At 43.4% G+C, this 22814-nt stretch overlaps 1 protein-coding gene and 1 non-coding gene across 2 annotated transcripts in view; one reads left to right on the top strand and one right to left on the bottom strand.

Moving 5' to 3' along the window:
• The window catches only part of LOC103181702 (dynein axonemal heavy chain 6), a 164941-nt gene that overhangs the window by 128494 nt on the left and 13633 nt on the right, over positions 1-22814 (bottom strand). Inside the window, 14 exon segments of the mRNA XM_042333144.1 lie at positions 178-282; positions 1163-1334; positions 2485-2606; positions 4190-4435; positions 4822-5012; positions 6030-6441; positions 7666-8007; positions 11606-11953; positions 12622-12791; positions 16151-16254; positions 16700-16739; positions 19565-19838; positions 20851-21004; positions 22199-22455. Coding sequence (XP_042189078.1) covers positions 178-282; positions 1163-1334; positions 2485-2606; positions 4190-4435; positions 4822-5012; positions 6030-6441; positions 7666-8007; positions 11606-11953; positions 12622-12791; positions 16151-16254; positions 16700-16739; positions 19565-19838; positions 20851-21004; positions 22199-22455 — 2937 coding nt within the window.
• On the top strand, positions 18490-18561 carry trnas-cga. The gene has a single exon. It is a non-coding gene; the product is annotated as a tRNA-Ser (tRNA).

Here is a 22814-nt window from a genome sequence, read left to right as displayed (position 1 = left end):
AATTTCCAATTAAATGGCTTCAACAGGATTCAATATGTAACAATCCTCTTTAGAACTCCACAGTTATCCCCGTTGGAATCCTTCTTGCGTCCCTTCAGTTTGCAAATCACCAGCAAGGCCTGTATATCACCGTTCTCTTAGACTTTCTATTCCAATATAAATGGACTTCATCTTTACCCGGACAGCATCTGGATTTTTGCTCTGAGACAAGATATCCAGCAGTTCATCACTGGTGAGGAAATAAAACCTTGGGAAAGCTGTCCGTTTGGCTTCCAGATAATCCTGCAGGAGGGAAACATGAGCAGAGTTTAATTCAACTTTTATACTGTTTCATCCACATGTACACACACTCACATGCACAAACACATACGCACACATACGCACGCACACACGCCGTGCGCACACACGCCTCACTCACACTTTAATGGTATGACGGGTTTACAAATCTGCAAAAAAAGTTATATTATGAATATAAATAATCCTTGCATTTGATAGCGCCTTTCTAGATCATCGAGATGTCTCAAAGCATTTCATAGGAATTTACTGTAAAGTGGTAGGATTGTGTGTATTTTGTGGGCAAACACAGCAAATGCTCCCTGCTATTTTGAAATGGGATCTTTATGTCTACCTAGCCAGGCAGGTAGGACCTTGGTTTAACGTCTCATCTGAAGGGGAGCACATCTGACAATGCAACACACCACCAGCACCACATTGGTGTCAAGATAGACACCCAATGTGGGGTTTGAACCTACAACCTTCCAACTCAGAAGCAAGAGTGCTACCAACTGAGCCAAGGTCAATATGGATACAGAAAAGCAGAAATAATTCTAAACCTATACTAGTCATTGTTGGAGTGTTTTGTTCAGTTCTGGATGCCCAGATTAGGGAAGGATATCTCTAGCGAGCCAAGCTAGCAAATTCCTCAGGTAACTGCACGTAAAGTTATTCTCTTTAGCTCATCTGTCCATTTTTTTCGTGGATGTTGAATGTCTCAGTTTGATGCCTCATCCAAAAGAAATCACAACTCTCAATGCAATTCTCCCCGTACTGCACTGGCAGGACTACCTGGCCTGTGAACCTACAATCTTCAGACCCAGAGGTGAGTGTGTGGCTGACTGAGCCAAGCACTGACACAAACAGTCAGGGTTTGAATGTGTTTTACCTCCAAACATTTCTGTATGCTCTCCAGCTGTCCGTTGGTTGCCTGCAGGAGCTCCAGTACTCCTGGTGCTGTTGCTGCCTTTAGGGTGTTGGGATTCTCTGCAGTTTTCCTCATCAGCTCTTTCCAGTTTTTATCAATCACCACAAACTCTTTGGTTTCAGTCGGAAGCTGCCTAGGTTGTGTAAAAAAAATGAAATGAACCATTTCAGCTGCAGCTAGTATATTGATTCAAACAGTCCAAAGAAGTTTTGCAACTTACAATACATCCTTGCAAGTGGCAGACATGCATGCAAGCAAACACAACAGCCAATTAGTACAGCTAGGTCCACAAACAGCCATGAAACGAATGAGCAATTTATCTGGAGGATCGCCAGCCAGGACACTGAAAGAAACTCTCTTCTCTTTTTCAACAATATCACAGCATCTGTTCACCTGAACAGGCAGATGGGACCTTGGTTTAGCATCTCATCTAAAGGACAATACCTCGGACAATGCAGTGCTCTCAACCCCCCCTCCTCAAATTCTGCTCTGACCATTAGCCTAGATTATTACTATAAAACCAAAAGCAGAGGTTGGGAGAAGTTGTTTTTACACAAATGACTGTTAGGACATGGAATGAACACCGAAGCAGAATCCAAAGCTTTTTAAAGGGAATCAAGAGAAATATTCAAAAAAGAAAAATATTAAAGGGTTTGGAAACGTGTATGCGAAGTGGGTTCTAAATGCATAACTCCAAGAGCTGACTGACAACAATAACAACAACAAATTACATTTATATAGCACCTTTTACATCAGGAGGATATCCCAAAGTGCTGGGCAGTCAGGGATTTGAACCTGAGCTGTGGGTTGGGATCAGGAGGCATGGAGGGTAGGTGTAGGGGGATGACCAAAGGCGCAGACGAAGAGACAGGCTTTGAAGGAGGCAAGGGAGCCAGTGAGATGAAGGGACTGTGCGATGGAGTTCTAAAGGGTGGAGGCACAGAGGCTGAAGGCCTGAACGCCAATGGTGGGGCGGGCTGAGCGGAGGACATAGAGTGGACAGATCTATATGGTCTTAGCAGATCACAGAGTTAAGGACTGACACTGACATGATGGGCCGAGTGGCCTCCTCCTGTATAATCCTAGAATTATATAATTCTAGAGTATACAAGTTTGAATTACATTCAGGAAACTAGCCAACACAGAGTAGCTGCCAAATAACCAGCTGACAGGGATAATTCTGGCACAAAACCACTGAAATCTACAATAAATTCAAGGTGGCGTCATGCTTAATAATCTGTTACTGTTGCTAGACAACAAAGACATGTGGTATTGATTCCTACCTTTGGATGTCGGGGGCCTGGAAGATGGGCTTGAGATAAAGCCAGTTCCGCTGGCACGTCATCCATTCCTCAAGGGTGGAGGCCAAAAGAGTCAGCTTGCGATCCCATTCATCAACCTCATTCTGCATAAAAACAGCACTTGTTTTTTTTAAACTATCGAATAGACTCGATAAATAAAACAACAATAACTTGCATTTATATAGCACCCTTCACGCAGGATAGCGTCCTGGACTGCTTCACAGTGGTGGAGTCTGACCCCGAGCCAGGGGGAGAGGAAGGGTGGAGGTAACCATAAGCATGATCAAAAAGGGAGGGATTTTAGGTGGGATTTGAAAGTGGGGAGGGAGGCGGCAAGGCGGAGGATTGAGGGAGAAAGTTCCTGAGTTTCAGGATGTAGTGCCTGAAGGCACAGCCACCAATGGTGGAGCGGAGGAGACGAACAGGAGGCCGGAGCCAATAAGGGAAGCAGCGAGTAGGGGAGTGGGGGTTAAGCAAATCGGATAGGTAGGGAGATGTGAGGGCATGAAGGGATTTGAAAATGAGTATGAGGAACTTGAAATCGATCTGTTCAGTACTTGGGTGCCAGTGGAGCCTGGCAAGGACTGGTGTGATGGGGGTTCAGAGTTTTGTGCAGGTGAGAATCTGGGCGGCGGAATTCTGAATTCGTTGAATTTTGTGTATGGGTGGAGCTGGGGAGATGAGCAAGGAAGGTATTGGAATAGTCCAGCCGGGAAGTGATAAAGGCTTGACTGTGTCAGCCAGCAGAAGGCAGAGGAGGGGGAGTTGAATGACCAGAAGCTGGGTTGTGGTAGGAAGAGAGGGGGTAAAGGAGGCATGTGGGAGGTGACATGGGGGGGGAGGTTAAGGAGGAGGAGGCAGCCAGACGCATGTTGTCTATCTAGGAATTAAAGAAGTCCAGGACCTCTTCGCAAGGCATCTGAAGTGAGGATCGAGGGTGCTTGGGAGTGGGCTTGGAGGAGGTGGTGGATAGTGGAGAACAGGATTTTGGGGTTATTTTCGGCCTCAAAGATGACCTATGAATCAAAGTGCCTTGTCCACACAAGGTTGGACAATGTAATCTATTCTGCCTTGACAAAACGCAAAATACTGCAGATGCTGGAAATCTGAAACAAAAAGTGAAGTCCAATTCGATAACAGCTTTTAAGGGAGAACTGGATAGGTATCTGGGGAAGACGGGTTTGCAGGGTTATGGGGAGAAAGCTGGTGATTGGGGTTAGTGAAAGTGACTTGCTCTGTCAAAGAGCCGGCACAGACTCGATGGGCCGAATGACCTCCTTCTGTGCCGTAACATTCTATGAATCTATGAAAAATCTATTCACCTGCTTTAATATGGTATTCCTGGAACATACACTATCTTCAAGGATGTGGCTTAGTCACTCTCAACTCTGGAAAAAACTCTGTGGGTTCCAGCTCACGTTGGGACTTGAGCTTGTAACCCGGGCTGACGTTCCAGTAGCCCAAAGCACCACAGACGAGAAATGAATTGAAGGTTTCAAGAAGTTGAATAGACATAAAGCTACAAAATAGAATATGTTGCGACGGAAGGAAAGTGGCATCAATAATAATAATTCTTGCATTTGATATCATGCCTTTCATGTCTGGAGGATGTCTCAGAGCGCTGCATAGGATTCACTGGTAAGTGCAGTGAATGTATTTTTAAAAGTGAAAGGTCACACACAATTACCTTGATGGGTCCCACATAACGTGATCCCTTAATATTGGAGATGGTGACTTGACTCTCCTCCAGCTGAGTGAAAATCTCCTCAGCAGAGCCAATGATGGATATGGTGAGGTTCTCAGAATGATGGGTGACCAGCTTGAAGTTGGTGTAGTTCCACAGGTTAATGATTTTATCCAGCATGTTTTTCAGCGTGGCCTCGTTGGTGGCTGTAGCTGATATGTTAATAATCTCCTCTCTGTGTTGGAAGAGCTAGAAAAAGTGTAAAAATAAGCCAGTAAGTCACAATATTTACCGTCAATGTGTATCATTCAGCCTGGCTCAGTTGGTTGTAGTCTTACCTCTGAGTCAGAAGGCTCAAGTGCCAATGTGGTTCATGCCCCACACTGGTACTCCAATATTATCGGACACACAAGGAAGTTTATTTAGTGCTGCATTGTTGGAGGTGCGTCCTTCGGATGACACATTAAACTGAGGTCCCGTCTCCCTGTTCAGATGGACGTTAAAGATTCCGTGGATCGAAAAGACAGGGGAGTTTCTCACCCATTGTTAAGCACTCTGAAACACTGCCCTGCGTAAGGGGTGCTAAATAAATGCAAATTGTTGATGAACCCCTTTTGTGAATCCAGCACTCTTACCCTGAGCTTCAGGAGATTGCCTAGCGTCAGCCCTTTGTCCTTGTTGATCGATCGCCCAATGGTATTCTGAATGATAATCCAGTGCCGGTCCTGCAGGTAGGGGTTCCTCAAGGCCACAATGACTGGCAGCCCTCGTTTAAAATCTAATACCGCTTCCTTTCTCAGAGGCACTATATCATTCGCTGGCAATCCTGAAAGAAAATTAGATCAATAATAAAACTAAGAATCTAAGCAGCCACAGTATATGAAAGTGGTCTTAGCGGCACAGAAAACAGAGCAACATGTTGGTGATAACTACAGAAAAGAGATGCTCATCAGTTATCAATGCTATACACTGTCTTTTTCTATTTTTCCTTGTTCAAAGATCATGAACATTTGCGATAAGCTACAATACAACTAAAATTGAGATGCTTTAACTTAACATTTCTGAGCCCAGCAAGACGAAAGAACTGGCATTTTATTTAACCTTATCACGGCAAAATATCTCACAGTGCTTCCTTCTCACAGGATCTTTATCAAGAATAGTGACTGTATATTTACAGTCAAAATAACAAAGAAAATCTCTTTTCTCTTTTACAATAATGTTATGGTTTATTTAGCTTCCACCTGAACAAACGTAAAGAGGACCTGGTTTTAACATCTCAATTGATGCATGGCACATCCAACAATGCGTCTCTCCCTTAACTAGACCTTCGGGCAGACTGTGCTCTGAGCTCTAAGGCCCTTTGTGAGAGTTGAACCAATAACCGCCTGAGCCAGAGACAAGTGATTGCCATCGGTGTGGATTGAGTGACCAATTTTGTTTTCTTTAGGAGGATTTATTTCCTCTGGAAAGCAACCTGCCAATCGACTAACAAACATGTTCCTACTTACTGCAAGTTAAACGGAGGAATGTGGAATAAGGAAACTTGCCTAAGGTTTTGCCCGACCTGAGAATCAAACTCAGGTCCTCTCCCTCACGAGGCGAGTGCACTAACCACTATGATACGGGTCTCCAGAATTAACTTTTGATCCAAATCACAGCTGTTATTGGGAATTTGCAATGTGAAAAAATCACTGCTGCATTTGCCTGGAACAACTTTATTGCACATGACAATAATCACTCGAGAAGCGCTTCTCAATGTGACAAAGTTGCTATAAATATGTGCTAACCACCTCTTAAAAAACAGGCAAGCAGCTAAATTCTGAAGTAAAAAAAAATCCCAAACCTTTCTCCAACATGTACATGGTTTGTGTGAACCTGTGGACACCCCTCTGAATTATATCGACGTTCAATTCATCGAAGAAGGTGCTGGTCCAATTCATATACAGGTTCTCCCACTCGTCCTGAGACTCCCACAACAGCTTGCGCAGCATCAGGTCGTACTCGATCTCCGAGAGCTTGATGTTCAGCTTCTGGGTGCTGATCCCCTCGCACTTCTGCAAGGGAATTATAGCCTCCATGGACACAGACAAATTCTGTGACTTCCTCTTGCTATCGGAGCTGCAGAAGCTTTCCTGGTAATTGCTGTAGTTTCGGGCCTTGTTGGAAACGGTTGTGAGTTCTTGTGTGAGAATTTGGATGGTCTGCAAGGCCTGATTTCGGGGTGTGTCTGAATGGATGAGTATCGGATTCCTCACCTGAAAGATCACAACGGATTGGAAATTCAAACATTCAGATCTTTCCCCTCCCTTCCGAAGTTTTGGAATTATCTCCCCCCAATCCCTTCACTTTGCCCCTCTTTTGGATCACAACTGAAGACCTTTCTCTTTGACAGTGCTTATAATTATAATAATACTTGCATTTGGTATTGTGCCAAATAACGTCTTCGAGACATCTTAAAGCACGTCACTGTACTCCTTTTCTAGTAAAGGCAGCTCCTCCGTGATTCAATTGATTGTATATTTTGTGGCTGAAACGTGGCAGCCAATTGCGCACAGCAGTGTCTCACCAACAGTCGTGAATTGAGAAACCAAATTATCATTATTATTTTTTTTTTTTGAAGGGGTTATTACCCCCGGAAAAGTAATCTGCCAATCGACCAACCAGGCTCCTACTTACTGCTAGATATGCACCCAAGGTAGCCTGGTTTCACTCTGCCCAGGAATCAAATCCAGGTACCTTCGCTTATGAGGCGAATGCTCTAACCAATACGCTACAAAACTTCACTCCAAAATGCTATAAATCACTCCGCTTGGCCCTCCTTTCCTTCTTTTGGATCACGACCAAAGACCTTCCTCTTCGACCATGCTTACGGTCACCTCCTCCTCCCCCCGCCACCCCGGCTTGGGTGGAGCAGCCGGCTCCGGCCTGCTCCACGTACCCCGCCCCACCCGCCCCACCATTGGCGGGAGAGCCTTCAGACACTCTGCCGCCAACCTCTGGAACTCCATCCCCCGATCACTCCGCCTTGCCCCCTCCTTAGCCTCCTTCAAGTCCTGCCTCAAAACCCTCCTCTTCGGCCATGCCATCGGTCACCCCCCTTCCCTTCCCTTCTCCCTCCCTGACTCCAGCTAGGGTTTGAAACGCTGTACACTGTCTAGCGCCTTAGGACATCCTCCCAAGGTGAAAGGCGCTATACAAATGTGATCTTGTTGTTAGCATCAGGCTCCTGTCTTGTAAAGCGCTCCAAGACACTGCCTCAAGTGAAGGTCGCTATATAAATGCAAATTGTTGCTGTGTAGCCCCCACAGCTTGAGACCTATTTACCGTGCCGTGCCCTTTCAGAATGTTGAAGACCTTTATGTTCCACAATATTTTTAAAACCTATTGAAAATTTGACGAGATGAAGGCACAGTGAGTGTTCTTGCCCGATTCCCAATACACCACAAAGTCTCCTCCCCCCCAAAAAAAACCTACAGTACCTTATGTTTAATCTCCATCAGTTCAAAGTACAGGTCAGTAATGTGCTGTATCAGGTCTTCCTTGAACTTCAAGAGATTTCCGTCTTTCTTGGCTTCGCAAAAGAGGACAGTGGACTTCAGGTCCTGGAAGCTGGGGACTAGAGTGTGGTACAATGCCAGGTCCTCTGGAACGATCTCAATATCGCAGTCCTTTGCAATGGCAAAGAGCTGCGTCACCAGGCTGTACTCCTTTTCTAGTAAGGGCAGCTCCTCTGTGATCCGCCCCAGGAACAGCAGGTGCTCCACAAACTCTTCAACCACACTGGGGTCCTTTTGGAGCCTCTTTAGAGCTTCAGCAATGATCTACAGGAAGCAGACACTGTAACTGCTACATCAAAGGCACTCACTGCTCCCTTTATAATAAGTCCAGACACACATTCAGATTATCACATCATGAAACGTTTTCAACCTGATAATAATAATAATAATCTTTATAATAAACCTTGCATTTGATATAGCGCCTTGTATGTCCTTAATAGGGACATATTAAAAATTGGACATGCACATGAAGAGGTCGGATGTTATAGGTTACAGGGAAAGACTAGGCAATTGGGGTTATCATGGATAATTCCCTGTAAAGCGCTTAGAGACCGTTTGTCATTATAGGGGTTAGAGTATGACCTCCTTCTTGAATTCATTTCTATTATTCTATGAAAGAAACCTAATAATAATCCTTGCATTTGATATAGTGCCTTATCATTTTCCTTGAGACGTCTTAAAGTACAGGATACACTGTAAAGTGGTTTAACTGTATTTTGTGTGCAAAATACAGTAGTCATGGAGTGAGTGACTAATTTGGGGTATGGTTGGCCAGGACTCCCTTCTCTTTTCAAATAGTGCCATGGGATCTTTAACATCCACTTGAGCAGGCAGATGGGACCTTGGTTTAACGTCTCATCTGAAAAATGGCAATGTAGAACATCCCAAGCAATGCATTGCAGTGTCAGCTTAAACTATGTCATTCCAAGCCCTGATGTGGGGCTTGAACCCACAACCTGCTACCACTGAGACAAACTGACACTGTCACTAATAATGCAGCATAATCTAACCACATGAACTTTAATTGTTTGCCAAAAAATGCCCGATCCTACAGTAATTTATGCTATGATGATTCACGTAAGTAAATTTTAAAACCTTATGTCCTTATGTTCTTGTATCTAGTGCCAGACAGTTTGGCTCCAACCTGGTTGCAGCTTCTGGGCTCTTAATAGTAATAACACAGTGATCCTTGGAAGCTACAATGCCAAAGTCTCAGAGCACTCTAAAGGTAATTATTGTCAAGTACGTCTGTAAGCAAACCTGGCAGCCAGTTTGCACACAAAAGATCCCCCAAAGCCAGTAGGTGAATGACCAATTTATCTGGAGCAATGTTGATCCTGGGGACAGCAGAAATTCCATTTTATTTTCCAACAATGTTGTGAGATCTTTAATATTCACCTGAACAGACAGAGTGGAACTTAATTTCATAATGCATCCAAAGACCTCCAACAGAGCAACACCGCCTTGGCATCAGCCTAAACAGTGGGCTCACAGACCCGACATGAAGCTTGAATCCCCAACCTTCTGAGCCAGTGGCATGACTAAATGAGCCAAGTTGACACTAAAACACTAATAAATACCATAACTATTCAAAGTACAGCTTCCATTGAGGTGAGACAGCTGGGCTGTGCTGTCGATTCACATCTATCCAACAAGGAATGTAGTCGAGTCTAACTTGCCGTTCAATTTTTAATGTCAGCTGGCTCAGTAGTTGCATTCTCATCTCTGAGTCAACAAATTGTGGGTTCAAGTCCCACGTTGGAATTTGGAATCACTTAGTCTAAGCCAGAGTGATCCAACCTTTTAGCTGATGAGGGCCGGAATCCCTATATGAGAAACGTCTGCAGGCCACATCAGCAATATTTTTGTGTTTCCCTTCCAGAAACATAACATTTACAGGTTATAAAGGGGGCGGGCGGGTGGGGGGCGCGGATGAAATTGAACCATCCTGGTCTAAGCTCACTCACCAATGCAGTGCTGGGAGGTGTTGCATTGTTGGAGATGCCATCTTTCGGATGGGACGTTAAACCAAGGTCCCATCTGCCTGTTCAGGGAGACATGAAAGATTCCATAGCATTATTTGAAAAGATAAGAGAGTTTCTCTCTCCTGGTGTCCCAGCCAACAAACCTCTAAATAAATTTGGTCAATCAATCAATGGCTGTTTGTAGGACAATGCTGTGCGCAAAACTGGCCCCTGCCTTTCACCCACAAAACACCACAGTCAATCCAGTTTACAATATATCCCGTCAAGCTTTGAGACGTCTCAACAATGTGATAAGGCATTATATCAAATGCAAGAATTATTACTTTTATTATTAATACTGCTTTGCGAATATTGAAAGCCATTTATTCAGAGATTATCAAACAACAACAAATTGCATTTATATAGCGCCATTCATGTCAGGTTAATGTCCCAAAAGGCTCATTAAGATTCACGGCCTATTTCCAACATTTCCAAGCTGATGGGATTTGCAATTATATTTATATGTAAATTTTGCAAATTGATATTCGCAAAGCAGACATAGTCATTAGCACATCAAATGTACTTTGTGAATATCCCAATTTAGACCTTCATATGTGTGTTAAATTTACTCTAACTGGGCAATCCTACTCAGAAAGCCTACAAGAATAGGTGATGTGAAAAGAAATATCATATAATTGCAGAAGGAAGTCAATTAGTCCATCTGGCCTAAAATTGTACAGAACTAACTCCCATTTAGCCAATCTAAAACCAATTCCCTGCTCTTTTCCCAAACCCTTCTACAGTGTGATTCTAGCACACATTAGTAAAATGCGGGTATGGATAGAAAATGGAACAACAACGGACATGCAGCACATGGAAATGAAGGGCCTCCCAGCATCACTTTGTTTCTCCATTGTAGAGGAGACCACGACTGCTCATGTTGTGGTCTCCTCTAAATTGGTGAGACGAAATGCAGATTGGGTGACTGATTTGCCAAACACCTCCTTTCTGTCTGCAAGCACAACCCTGAGCTTCCGGTTTCTTGCAATTTCAACTCTCCCTCCCACTCGCACTTTGACCTCTCCATCCATGGTTTCCTACACTGTTCCAATGAGCCACAGCGCAAGCTCGAGGAACAGCACCTCATTTATCTGCAAGGGACCTTACAGCCCTCTGGACTCAATATTGATTTTTTTCCACAATTTCAGACCATAACAGCTCACATTCCCCCTACCCCTCTTCTGTGACAATTACCACATCATCTTGATCCCAGACACACCTTTTCTCTCACTGATCTGCCTATTTTGCTGTAATCTCCCTGGAGGAACGCATCCTGCTTACTTAATTCCGGAGAGTATTCTTGCAAAGTTTCGCCCACAAAATATACAGGGAAAACATAGTCAATTCACGTTGCAGTATATTCTGTGAAGCGCGTTGAAACATCTCGAAGATGTGATGAGGCGCTATATCAAATGCAGGGATTATTATTAGGCACAAGCTGGCAAGAGCCAAGGTTTAGGGTCCCTAAAGTGTGTGTTGGGGTACTACTGGAGTCGAATCAGTGAAAACCAGATAGCTTGCGATTGATCGCACTCTCTGGCAAGCTTTTCCGCTGCATGTCCAACTAACTACCTGTTAGGATTCGATTTGCAGGGTTAACAGGAGCTGAGTGAGAAGAATGCCTGCCCTCAGTGACTTGTCTGCCCCTCCGAGTCCTGCTGATGAGCCAGGCTGTACAAACAATCTCTTTTATTAAGGGTGAAATTTGCAACATTTCAGACTAATCGCAAGGAACCCGTAATAAAAGGTTGCAAGTGTCACCCCTATTATATTTCAGTGACAGTCCATGCAAACTACAAAAGGAAGATGATTACATTCAAAAAGATTCAAACACATACTGCCAGAAGCTCTTCATTCTTCTTGTTCGCAATAACCGTCAGATGGCCACTGATTCTATTCACCACTGCTTCAGTGTGGGGCAGGCAGTCACTCTGGAACTGGAGGCCCATCACTTTAATCATACCCAAGCGCTTCTCCACATTGATCTTTTTTATCTCCATTATGTGTTCATTGTACACGTTTAGCACATTCCTGAAAATTTGTGGGGTCCATTCAACTTGGTCCATGGAAATCTTAATATCCATCTTATTGGCATGTTCCACCAGTGAGCAGAATCTCCTGAAGCTCTTGCTGTACTCTTTGGTACGCTTCATTGCTGCGCTTAGCATATTCCACAGTTTAGTAAGCTAATGTAAAGAAAAAAAGTTCATAATAATAATCTTTGCATCCTTATCAAGTCATTGAGATGTCTCAAAGTGCTTCACAGAATACACTGTAAAGTGAATTGCCAGTGTATTTTTAAATATTAAAGCTTCACTACAGTGTAAGAGTGTATTGAACAAATTGGGTATAAAGATGCAAGTTGTTGTTGTCTCTTTGTGGCCTTGGAGGTATACAAGATTTTAAATTGGATTGAGGAAGTTAACCCTGAACAATATTGTCAGATGCACTAATACAAAGAACAAGAGAACACAGGTTTAGAGTTGCAAAGGGCAATTTCAGGATGGAAACCAATAAATATTGCTTTACCAAGACTGGTATTAATAACTCAACAAGTGACCAGGAAGGGTAGCTGAGGCCAGAATACATTTAAGATACAACTCAATGCTTTGATGGGAGGATGGTATAGTGGTATCTCTGGAAGGATATTCTGCTTTAAATTATACGTCAAAATGGTCTGATGGGCTAAAACCAGGTGAGATTTCAGGCCTAGAATACTTGTCATGGGATAACAACAACAACAACAAATTACATTTGTATAGCGCCTTTCACATTGGGAAGACGTCCCAAGGTGCCGGACGGTCAAGGATTTTTACCCAAGCTGGGAGTTGGGATCATTAACAGATAAACTTACGTTATCTTGGTAATCTGGATCTTGCCTAAACAATGTGGCATAGTCTGCACATAGTTTTTTAGTTCTGTTCTTCCTTTCCAATTCCTTCTTCATTGTAAGATCCTGGTCATGTGGAGGCTCAGTATTAAATAAGGATAACTGAGGCTCATGGAGAAAGGCAGACAAAGAGGCTGGAATGAAAATAACAACTTTCACTTATATAGTCCTTTTCATGAAGAATGCTTCAAAGCACTCCACAGTGGTTGTGGATCGCAGAGCAAGGTGACAGGAGAAGGTAGCGACAAGAGGAAAGTGATTGAAAGCACAATTGAGAAGTTAGTTTTTGACAAGGGCTTCGAAGACAGGAAGGGAAGGGTACAAGACAGAGGGAGAAAGGGAGGGAGTTTTAGCCTGGCTGACGACGGGCCAGAAACAGGGCCAGATTATACAACAAAATAGGTAAAACATGGTTTAGGGTCCCGTGGTCTGCAAGGGTCCTGGATATGATTCGCATTTACCTCCTGCTTGGTCTTTCTTCTCGTTGCCTTGTGCCTCGTACAACCTCCGGAGAGGCAGCGTGAGAACGACGGGAAGAGAGGCAGAGCTTGAGGTATGAAGCAGTGGACAGGACAAATGGAAGGTGGCACCACTAATAGCCCATCCCCTCCTCCCCCAATTGCAGGCATAGTACAAAGAGCCGCCAAATGTGATCTGCCCTAGGGCCCCTCGGATGCTTTAATCCAGCCCTTGGCTGGGACGTGAGGGACATGCAGCAGGCTTGAGTTTGCCCAGCACAGGGAGTGGGTTGCGGTGTGGGGCTGGTGAAGACTGCAGATAGAGAGATACACATCTGCTGGACTTTACCACTCATTTGAAAGTCGCTTTATTACACCAACAGTTATGGAACAACAACAAAATGACATTTGTTCAAGTCGGGGGGACGTCCCAAGGCGCTGGACAGACAGAGTTAAGGACCCGAGCTGAGGGTCGGGATGGGGGAGGGTGGAAGGCAGGGGGGGAAGCACGGAAATCGAAAGCATACACCAAATTGCAAGAAAAAGGCAATGTCTACAACAACAACAAAATTACATTTATAGGGCGCCTTTCCCGTCAGGAGGACGTCCGAAAACGCTGAACAGTCAGGTGTCGGGGCCCGAGCATGGGGGAGGGGTGGTGTAGGGGTGAGGGAAGGTAGGAGGTCGGAGTGTCACGCCTTGCTGACGTTGAGTTGGAGAAAGTTGGCCCTCGTCCAAGACTTGATGTCGGACAGGCAGTCGGTCAGGACGCCAGTAATTCTGGAGTTCAGAGTGGAGGCAGAGAGGCAGAGTTGGGTGTCATCCGCATACATGTGGAAATTTACCCCATGTCTGCGGATGATGCCACCAAGGGGGAGCATGACAGAGCCCTGAGGAACACCGCATGAGACGGTGCGGGGGCCGGAGGAGAAGCCGTTTGCTGCGACGAAGTGGAGGTGGTGTGAAAGCTAGGATCTGAACCAGTCAAGGTCAGAACCTTGAAGGTTGAGATGAGAGGAGAGGCAGTGGAGGAGGATTGGTCTAACACCAACTAACAAAAGGCAGGTGTTAACGACAACAACAATTTGCATTTATATAGCGCCCTCCACCCGGGTGACGACTCAGAGCACTTAACAATGGCGGAGCCCAAGGCATAGCCAGGGGAAGGGAGAATGTGACCGTAGGCATGGTCGAAGAGGAAGGTCTTCAGGCGCAACCTGAAGATGGGGAAGGAGGGGGCGAGGCAAAAGGGTTGAGTGAGGGAGTTCCAAAGTTTTGGGGCGTAGTGGCTGAAGTCATGGCTGCCAATGGTGGAGCAGAGGATTCGGGGAACACAGAGGAGGCCAGACCCAGAAAAGCAGAGGCAGCAGGTACTGCTGTGGGGAGAGAGGAGGTTAGAGAGATAGGGGGTGCCAAGGAATGGAGAGATTTAAACACAATAGTGAGGAGCTTGAAGTCGATCCGCTCTGTGACAGAGAGCCAGTGGAGTTTGCCAAGGACTGGAATTTGGTTAACGGGATCAAACACAATGAACTGACTGAAACTGGACTTGGGACAATTCGAGTCCAGGGCAGAAAAAAACATGTCCTTATATGGTCAATGAAAGACTCACAAATAATCAGGACGATGGAAAGAAAAAGGGGTTACAAAAGCTTGAGTAAGCAACAGCAGGGGAAAGATAGTGGCTGTGGCAGAGGAGCGACCTGCCTAAGCTAAGAACTACAAGCAACATCGACGAGCAGTCATTTCAGGTCTCCCAGGGTAAGACTCTTGATCGAACTAAGCCCTGAATCATCTGACGTAGTTTTATGTGTTTTATAACTGTTGTAACCGCCATTTTGGTTAGCAATAAATAATATCTAGTTTGCTATATTTTGTCTCTGTTCAAATACCTTACCTCAGCGTAAAGGATTGGAACGGGTTGAGGACTAAACACCCTCGATACAAAACCCTACAAACGTTCCACAGTAAACACAATCTTAAAGACCATCTTACAATGTAACAGTTATATGAAATACTATGCTGCACCGCAGACGGTACTAGGTAGCAGCATCTGCCACACACAGAGAGCTTCCAACAACACCATGTTGTTCAGAGGCAGAAACTGAACATTCACACAGAACTGATTCTGGCCTCAGCTGGAATACAGTAGACAACTATGATCACCCTGTTCATAGTGGTGAACATGTTGGCTTTGGAGAGAGTACAGCAGAGACTATCTGGATTGAAGCCCATAGGTGGTGGTGGTCGCCTTCTTCTCCTTCTCCACTAATAAAACGACAATGTCTGCCTGCGCTTCAAGAAGGATCTCAATAACCGATTGACGTAGAGACATGATTTATACCTCATCGGAAAGGTCATTTTATCTGGGAGTGACATGGGTATATTTGTTTTTGGGTATCTCCTATTTTAATTTAAGTATTGCGTTTCTTGATGCAGTAACACCAGGTGGCCGCCGAATCAAAGAGCACCTACGTATGTACTCACAACTGCAGTTACACCTGGTGGCCATGGCATCCTGTATCACAGAGCACGCACATGGCCAAGTGGTAGGAATAAAATAACAACAACAAGATTACATTTGTATAGCAGCTTTCACGTCGGGAGGACATCCCAGTGTTTCAGTGTTTTGGACCTGAGCTGGGGGTCAGGATCGTGGAGGGCAGGGAGAAGGGTGGTCATTGAAGGCACGGTTAAAGAGGAGGGTCTTCAGAAGGGTTTTGAGGGTGGCAAGGGAGGGGGCGAGGTGGAGGACTGCGGGATGGAGTTCCGGAGGGTAGGGGCAGAGTGGCAGAAGGCCCACCCACCAATGGTGGGGGGAGAGGAAAGTGAGGAGGCATGGGGAGAGAAGGCAATTGTAAAAAGCAATACTTACTTATCAAAATATATATTTTTTTAAATCAAAATGAATCAAGGTTAAAACCTTTGGAGCAAGTTTATTTTCTTGGCGTGACCCACACCCTCCTACCGATCACTCTATTGTTCTGTATGTCTAAGGTTGAAAAAGTAATTTCCTTGCTGAAGTGTTTCCTTACCAATCGTATCTTGCAGTCCATCCACCACTTCGTGCACTTGTACCAAAAGCTCGTCCTCTGAGGGTACCAAGTAATAGCGTACAAATCTCTTCTTTTCATAGTTACTGGAAAGTATAAAGTTCAGTATATTGAACTTATTTGAAGTTCTGGCCATTCTTTTGGTTTAGTACACTACTAAAACTGTAATGACTTCACTGGCTTATCTGAAAGCGCTATGAGACATTATCTTAGTGAAGGGTGCTATATAGGTGGAAGTTGTTCCTTTCTGGAGAAACTACAGTACACTTCACATCAATTATATCAGTTGGGACCATACATTTAATATAAATTATTCAAAATCAAACTTGCATAGAATATAAACTCTTGAATATGAGTTTGGCAGATGTAAGACTTAGGCGATTATACAATTTATACAGATCAGACTTACGCGAATAATGCTGGAATGACTGTATTTCTAAAACAATAACGGTGTGGACAATTACACTGGATATTAAAAAATCTGTTAAAATTCCCACAAATTTGGCTTTTATCTGGGTTTCCACAACTTACCTCTCATCATTTTCCTCGCCATCAGTTTCAAACTCGCTGTCTGCAGAAATAAACAAAGTTACACTAACAAAGGGTTTGATCTGTCTGCAGGTGGGAATAAATCCAGCACCAGTAACTTTTGAATATATTAGACGTCTAATCTAGATTTTTGTAGATGCAATTTGAATCTCACTTGTGAGCTCATAGATAAAAAAATCAGCTCAAAACTTACAGGGTCAAATCAGTCTCGAGTTCAGATCCCTAGAAGTCATTTTTAAACTGCACAATGCTCTAGTTAGGCCACACCTCAAGTATTGTGTATAGTTCACTGCAACATAAGAAGGCTGAGCAGATCTGGGCAGTGCAGAGGAGAGCAATGAGGATGATCTCTAGTGTTAGAGAAATGAGTTATGAGTAATAATAATAATAAGTGTATTTGATATAGCATTCTATCACATGCTTGAGACGTCCCAAAGTGCTTCACAGAATATATTGTAAAGTGGATTGATTGTGTATTTTGTGGGCGAAACGTGACAGCCATTTGCACACAACAGTGTCTCACAAACAGCCGTGGATTGAGTGACCAAATTATTGTTGTTTTTTTTGAAGGGATTATTAATACCGGAAAAGCAATCTACCAATTGACTAACAACTGATGTCTACTTACTACTAGGTAAACAGAGGCATGCGGAGTAAGGAAACTTGCCTAACATTTCGCCCTGTCCGGGAATTGAACTCAGGTTCTCTCACTTGCGAGGCGGGCGCTCTAACCACTAAGCTACAGGACTCCACAAAGACTTGGCAGCTTCTTATAAAAAAATTCATAAGAATGCTTTCTTTTAAAGGGGAGGGTAAAAAATTACCTCCTGGACTTTTCCTCGATGCCTCACCCATGTGGGCGTCCTTCACTGCCTTGTCAGCCAGGCTGGTGGTCACACTGAGCCTGAATCTTGTACCCACTTCCCCTCCACCAGATCTGTGTCACCAGACAAACAGCACTGAGATCCTGGCTCTTTAATCTCCCACCACCCCAAAAAACAACTTAAGTTGAGATCAAATAAAAACTAAATATATTGTAAAGTGTGTATTTTGTGGCAGAAACGTGGCAACTATTTGCTCATAGCAGTTTCCCACAAACAGGATTGAAATGATTTTTTTTCTTTTTCTTTTGGAGGTACTATTACCCCCGGAAAGCAATCCGCAATTCCTACTTACTGCTAGGTAAACAGAGGCGTGTGGAGTAAGGAAACTTGTCTAAGGTTCGTTCTGCCTGAGAATCAAATCCGATATCCCTGGCCACTGTCAATGGTGGGCTGAGCGCTAGGAGAGTGGGCTGGCAGTAGTCTACAAGTGCATGGGGTGCAGAAATTTTTACCAATGTTTTGGGCCTGGTCCAGCTAGGTCCGAATTCTGGATACTCAGAGGACGAAAAACCAGGGGTTAGCGTTTACTGTGCCGAATTCTGAAGGCCTTTTTTGTGACACAAACTTTTCCACGTTATTCGATGGAATGAGAGTCCTTGCCATGGTATCAATAATGGCTTGGTACCAAAGTGGAGTCCTGTAGTGTATTGGTTAGAGCACTATCCTCACAAATGAGAGGTTCCAGGTTGGAATCCCGATCAGGGCAAAACCTTAGGTAAGTTTCCTTACTCCACTTGCCTCTATTTACCTAGCAGTAAGTTGGAACATGGTTGCTAGTTGAGTGGTGGATCGCTTTGACTTCTAGGGATCTTATCTGATTCACTCCATTTTACCGGGGTAAAATTTCAATCCACCACTGTTTGTGGGACACTGCTGTTCACATAATGGAGTCCTGTAGCTCAGTGGTTAGAGTACTCGCCTCGAAAGCGAGAGACCTGGGTTCGATTCCCGGCAGGACAAAATGTTGGGCAAGTTTCCTTACTCCACACTCCTCTGTTTACCTACCAGTAAGTAGGAACATGGTTGTTAATCGATTGGCAGATCGCTTTTCTGGGCAGTAATAAATCCTTCAAAAAAAAGTGGTCACTCAATCCATGACTGTTTGTGGGACACTGCTATGCGCAATTGGCTGCTGTGTTTTGCCCACAAAATATACAGTCAAATCACATTTTGAGACATTTCAAAGATATAAGGAGCTATATCAAATGCAAGGATTATTATAGTATATTCTGTAAAGCGCTTTAAGACGTCTCAATGATATGAGAAGGCTCTATCAAATGCAAGTATTATTATTATAAAGTATTATTTTCACATTGAAAAATTGATACAGGTGGATAACACCCTGGATCAATTTTGCGGTATATCTTAATGGAATTCCAAATGGATTCCCTCTATTAATTAAAATCACATTATGCCAGTTCAAGGGAACCCTGCTCCCAAAACAGATCGAGTTGGCGCGAATTTCCAACAAGTCAGCATCAGCGATGTCTACATAGGAAGGAACCAGTGACACGGCTTGTGATGGTGTCTATCTTCTCCAGGCCCTGTTCTTCACCCACCCCCCACCATACTGCTCCTCATGCTCCGCACCCTTCCTCCCCCCCAATCTCCTGATGTGACAGCGAGCTTTGAACCGATGGTCGCTCAATCCACGACTTTTTGTGGGACACTGCTATGCTGCCTCATGTCGCCCACTAAATACACAGTCACTCCACTTTACAGTATATTCTGTGAAGCAGTTTGAGGCGTCTGAACACGCGATAAGGCGCTATATCAAATGCAAGGATTATTATTGTTATATAATAAATGCCACTTAATTGCTACCCATCCCACTCCGTTACATTCCTAAATCAATCAGTTTCAGAAAGTTCCATCATGCTGTGACTTTAGTACAAAGCCCCATGACTGCTTGCCTTGGATTACCACTTTGTCCTTTATTCCCAAAAGGAACCGTCAAGCTTACCATAAAGGTCATCTTTTTCAGCTGCAATACTTTCAACGCTTGCAGGTTGCGTTGAATAATCCATGAAAATGCATTTCCTGCCTCTGGAATCTTCTGCCAACTTCTTCTCGTTCTCAGCTGGGTTGCAGTAGGGATTAGCTTTATGGCATTTAGACACTTGTCCAGAAGTTTTTGGCTGCTGCATTTTAAGGCGAACTTTGAGGGTAACGTGAACCATGAACATAGCCTCTGGAGACTTCTTCTTATTCTGCTGATCTTGAACCTGTTTGATTATCTAGGAAGTAAGAACATGTTCCTTTTTGTTTAATCAATTTTAGCTGTTTTAGTTGCCTGCTGAGCAAAGGGAGAGCCTGGATCAGTAGAGTTTGAGGAGGTTTACTTTGAAAATCTAAAGTTTGACCACTTGTTCAATTATATGAATAAGCAAGTCAAACTCCTTTTTTATTTCAGTCAGAACCTCATTACTACCTTACTTTTGTGGGATTTATAATTAAGAAATTCAAATAACGACTGGAAGTTATAATAATAAATAATAATAATAACTGGAAGTACATCACTCTGACTTAGTAATTTAGAATATTACAGCACAGTAGGAGGCCATTCAGCCTATCAAGTCTGCACCTGCTCACAGAGGAATTAAATTCCAAGGCCCGCCTTATCCCCATACCCCTTCAAGCCATTCTCTTTCATCTATGCAGCCAATTGTGCACAGGAGTGTCCCACAAACAGTCATGGATTGAGTGACCAAATTGAATATGTGTGGAGAAACCCCACTCTAAACCCAGATTAAGTTCCCAATAGACAGCATCAAGCAAGAGAGGACCTGGGTTTGATTTCCAGGCAGGGTGAAACGTTAGGCAAGTTTCATTACTGCACACACCTCTGTTTACTTAGCAGCAAGTAGGAACCTAATGTTAGTCGATTGGTGAATTATTTTTCACGGGGATAATAATCCTTTCAAAAAATATATATATTTAAAAGAATTTGGTCACCTTATAACCCATGGCTGTTTGTTGGCCACTGCTATGTGCAATTGGCTGCCGCATTTCAGCCACAAAACACAGTTTACAGTCACTTTACAGTATATTCTGTGAAGCACTTTGAGACGTCTCGAAGACATGATAAGACGTTATATCAAATGCAAAGATTATTATTATCACAGATTTTTGTAATTAAGAAATCTGTTAAGAAATCTCATAATTACTATTCCAGCTATACTGGGAGGAGAGACAGCAATACAAGCAGTTAAATTGGCCCCTTCACTCGCCTCTTCCTGCAAGCTCTACCTGGTTAATATAATCTTCAGTGACCACAAACGGTGCCTGATAAGGTTTTACTTCAGGTCGATGAGTACTCTTGCGCGTTGATTGTAACTCTACAACATCCTCTTCAAAATCCAATTGTTTAGATCGGCCATAACGGATTTCAATCTTTTTGGTCCTGAAAGGAAAAAAAAGGGTAAATTGTAAAAACACATCATTTTCCTCAAAGCAAATTATTTCTTTTGAAAACATAAGTTAGTTACAGAGCTTGCATACTTCATAGCACCTTATCACGTGGAAACATCTCAAACACTCATTGTTGTAAATTGTTGTATTTATTGTAAAGTTTAGTGATACTTTTTGCTGATAAACACAGCAATGTAGCACACCAACAGAATCCCACGTACAACCATGAAGTCGATGATCAATTTATCTTAATTTGAGGTTATCGATTTATCTTAATTATCAATTTATCCTAATTTAATTGAAGTGATCAGTTTATCTTAATTTGTTATCAATTTATTTTAATTTAAACTATCAATTTATCTTAATTATATTAATTTAGCTGTTATGTAATGGTCAGCGCGCTCGCCTTGCAAGGTTCGATTCCCAGGCAGGATGAAACTTCAGGCAAGATTCTTTATTCTACTTACCAAGCAGTAAGCAAGAACCAGTTGATAGTCAATTGGCGGTTCGCTTTCCGGGGGTAATGTTCCCTCCAAAATAATAATAATAAATTGGTCACTCAATCCACGACTGTTCATGGGACACTGTTGTTCGCAATTGGCTGCTAGGTTTCGCCCACAAAATATACAATCAATTCACTTTACAGTATATTCTGTGAAGCGCTTTGAGACGTCTCAATAACGTGATAAGGCACCATATTAAACACAAGGCTTATTATTATTATGATCATTTGAAATAATGCTAGTCAAGCCACCAACTAGAAGAACTCCTTTCTCTTTTCCAATAGTATTGTAGGATCTTTAACATCCGTCTGATGAGGCAGATAGCACCTTGATTTGACACCTCATCTAAAGGATGCTCAACAATGCAGGACTTAGTTGTTGGAGTACTTCTGAGTGCCTGCACTTGATTGTCTGCCTGAACTGTGAGGTCAAGTTCCAACCTTATGCTTGAATCTATATTCTTCTGAATAAAGGTAAGAATGCTATAAACTGAGCCAAACTGGCAGGCATTACTAATAACGTCCACGACCGTTCTGACGAAGGGTCGTGGACCCGAAACGTTGACTCACATTCCTTTCCATAGACGCTGAGTGTTCCCAGCGACCTCTGTTTCTGTTTCAGATTTCTAGCATCTGCAGTGTTTTGGGTTTTGTTTATTATTAATAATTACATTCATGTCTCACCCTAAGAGCTCCTCGTTCTTTTTCTCCTCCGTTGAGGTTACGCTGTCTGAAAGAGTTATGAAGTGTAACAGAAACTGAACTGCTGTGGTTACCAGGCGATACAGCAGCTCTTGAAATAGATAGTCAACTAGTTTCAGGAATCGGATAATTTGAGCCAGGAAGATCCTAACGTCCGACACCTCTACGTGTGTTAGCTTCTCTCCTGAATCCATTGAGAGCATTTTGATAAGTTTCTGCATGCCTTCCCTCTCAGCCACCTGTGAGATTACAACCAGGAGAATAACATGCAAGTTGAACATTGGTTCCAAGGAAATATGTGGGCCACAATAAAAGGCATTGTAAATGGTTGACAAATGGATTGATTCTAAGGGGCAATTCATTTTAAAGCTATTCAAATTTATTGGAAAATTTACAGAATCACATAAACAGACTATTTGGACAATAAAGGTGTTTAGTAAGTCTACAGAGAGCTCCGTTGTAATCTTGGCCATTATAATTTTTTTGCACCCATAAGTGTAAATTATGTCATATAAGGCAACAGGTGAGGACTTAAAACGCAAAAGGTGGGTTTGAATCAGCAGATGAACCAACGATTTGGTTGATGAGCAGAGTCTCC

Source organism: Callorhinchus milii, unplaced genomic scaffold (genome assembly GCF_018977255.1).
Source record: "Callorhinchus milii isolate IMCB2004 unplaced genomic scaffold, IMCB_Cmil_1.0 Scaffold3, whole genome shotgun sequence".
Classification (NCBI taxonomy): Eukaryota; Metazoa; Chordata; class Chondrichthyes; order Chimaeriformes; family Callorhinchidae; genus Callorhinchus; species Callorhinchus milii.
Note: the sequence above shows the minus strand (reverse complement) of the source record. Positions and strands in the feature narration are given on the sequence as shown.